At 41.1% G+C, this 2,493-nt stretch overlaps 1 protein-coding gene across 1 annotated transcript in view; it reads right to left on the bottom strand.

Annotated features, from left to right (window-relative positions):
- The window catches only part of LOC101859013, a gene marked incomplete in the record, with an annotated part of 26,275 nt that extends 24,383 nt beyond the window's left edge, over nt 1–1,892 (bottom strand). The window contains 1 exon segment of the mRNA XM_005098097.2: nt 1,770–1,892. Within this exon segment, the coding sequence (XP_005098154.2) occupies nt 1,770–1,845 (76 nt within the window).
- Nucleotides 1,893–2,493: the final 601 nt, after the last annotated feature.

A 2,493-nucleotide genomic window follows, 5' to 3' on the forward strand; every position in this document is an offset into this window, starting at 1 on the left:
GGGCTGATCTTTTAATGAGAAAAATGAAGCCTAACGTCTTTACCTAAACACTTAATTTTTTCCTTTATTTAAAACTGTAAACGGCCGGCATCAACTTGCATACTATACGATAGATCTGCGTTTAATGGTTCCATAAATGTCTTAACAATGACTTTGGATAGCTGCCGCTTTGATTATTATAGATCCTTTACTCGCGTCCTTAGAGAGTTAATTATTTTAAAAAATATTCTTCTTCACAATCCCATCACCCTTACACCCCACCCCTCCCACTTCCCCACTCCACCCCCCTACATTCAGGTGTTGTTTTTTTTTTAATTTCGCAGTGACCTGAGTGGCTTTAAAATTGAAAATTTGGGTTAAAATCCGATTACTGAGTGCATGGAGCTCTTGAAAGCTAACGTAGTCCTTTCGAAGCTTTCAGCATGAAAAAACATTTGCTTAGAGCGTCTTGCGTCACATTTCGACTGCCACGGAAACATTTAATAAAACCGTCAAACCTGCTCTTAACGACCAGGTGTTCAAGACGGTCACCTGTACAGACAATCTTTTTCCACGTCCCCTTTGCTTCCTTGCGTTTGTTTTACTATAAAATTATGACACCGTCCTAGATGACCTCTTGTCTAAAATGACGTTTTTTGTCCTCGACTTTCTGAGGTCGTCTTGAACACGTTTGATTGTAGTTTCTACTTCAGGGAGCTCTCGTGGTCTAGAGGTTAAGATGCTCGCCTCGCATTCAATAGGTCCTCGGTTCGAATCCGGATAGCGACGGAAAGTTTTCTTTTCTAAAATGTTCCCCTTTCACCCCCTTTCTTGCTCTCTAACAATGTTTTGTCGTCTGCTTTCTTGTACACTTTCTGCCCCCACCCCATTACAACCTTTGCCCCCTCGTGCGGGCTCCTGATTCTTTCTGCCGCCTTTCTACTGCTACTCCTTGCTCCTTCTTACTGCCGTCTTTCAGACACATCCCTGATCTTATGGTAGGTAAGATCTACACGTAGCCTTCTCAGAAAAGGGTGAAAAATCTCGGAGATCCCGTGTGCAAATTGCAAACGTTGAAGATCCCTTGTTGATCCAAAATCGATAAGAGTAGGCTTCGGCTGTGACCAGGACAACATTCAAAATTTTCTATCAACTGAAAATGTTTAACATGTCCCGCGCGCTCACATGACCTTATGCAGTAGCGAGCGTCGTAAAACACTTACAAAAAGAAAAAAAAAGGGTTTCTACTTCGTAGACTGTTGGGATGCTGCCCCTTCGTTGGAGAACTTCTCCATTTGAGTAATGATCTCGCGATCGCCGGTATAATCTAGTTTTAATAAGAGTTTCACCGAAAAAAGTAGGAGAGATCAGGACGACAGATGTTTGACAGGAAGGAAGGAGCAAACCACACCAGAGTACCCGCCAACCACCCGCTATCACAGCTGTGCCTACAGGAAGAAATCATAATGAGGCAAACACAGTAATAGGAGACGAACATTACACTATGAGGTATTGATGTGGGCGGTTGGAGGGTATCCTGTTTGATTTGCTTCTTCTTTCCTATCAAACATCTATCGTCCTGTTTCTCCTCCTTCTGTTTAGTGTTTGTTACTCTTATAACACCTCTAATCTTCGGCAGGTAAATTATGACCTTATTGTGTTGCAAGTGCCCTAAAACTCTCACTAAAACTAACTAAGACATTGATATTATGATCTCAAGTCTAGAAAGACGAAAACGATCAGGTAACAACAACTTCTACAAGAAACGAAGGCATAGTTTGATAACCTACCTCCACTCGTTGTTACACTATCAGCAAGAGTGAGCGAGGCTATGCTCAGCAAAGACAGTGCAAGGAGTAGCTGCATCTTCCTTTCTTGAGGATAACTGTCCAGCTGCAAACACACCGGCACAGGCTGCGAGGAATTGCTGATTATTCGCATTTCAACGCCACCTTTTATATGAAACGTTGGAAGGACAAATTAAAATAAACTTCATCTCAGGGTGTGGATATCACCAAACATTGAATGATGTTCATTACTCGCCCAGAACAAAACGTTACCATCCGCGAGATGGATGCTGTCGCAAACTTTCACAACTCTCACACCTTTTCCCAATTTCCCGCCGTGACGTGGTAGTTTCTTCTCACATCAACGTCAAAATAAGTTCCCACCTTAATGAACGTCAACTGTGCATACTTCAGGCCGAGGGAGATAAAGAGAGTTACTTGATAAGTAGATTATAATAGTATCGATTCAAAAAACTTTCATTAGCTATTCTTAGCACACCTTTTTGTAAAGTGTCTTATGTTTTCAAGGGCGACGTAACAAGATGAGTATGTGTGAATAATAGCTTCAAACATAATATTTTGTCATTGCTGACATGTGGAAAAGACAAATAAACAATGACAGCAGATGATGAAGAAACGAAGATACATACATACATACAAACATACATACAAACATACATACATACATACATACATACATACATACATACATACATACATACATACA

This window comes from Aplysia californica, unplaced genomic scaffold, assembly GCF_000002075.1.
Source record: "Aplysia californica isolate F4 #8 unplaced genomic scaffold, AplCal3.0 scaffold00172, whole genome shotgun sequence".
Taxonomy (NCBI): Eukaryota; Metazoa; Mollusca; class Gastropoda; order Aplysiida; family Aplysiidae; genus Aplysia; species Aplysia californica.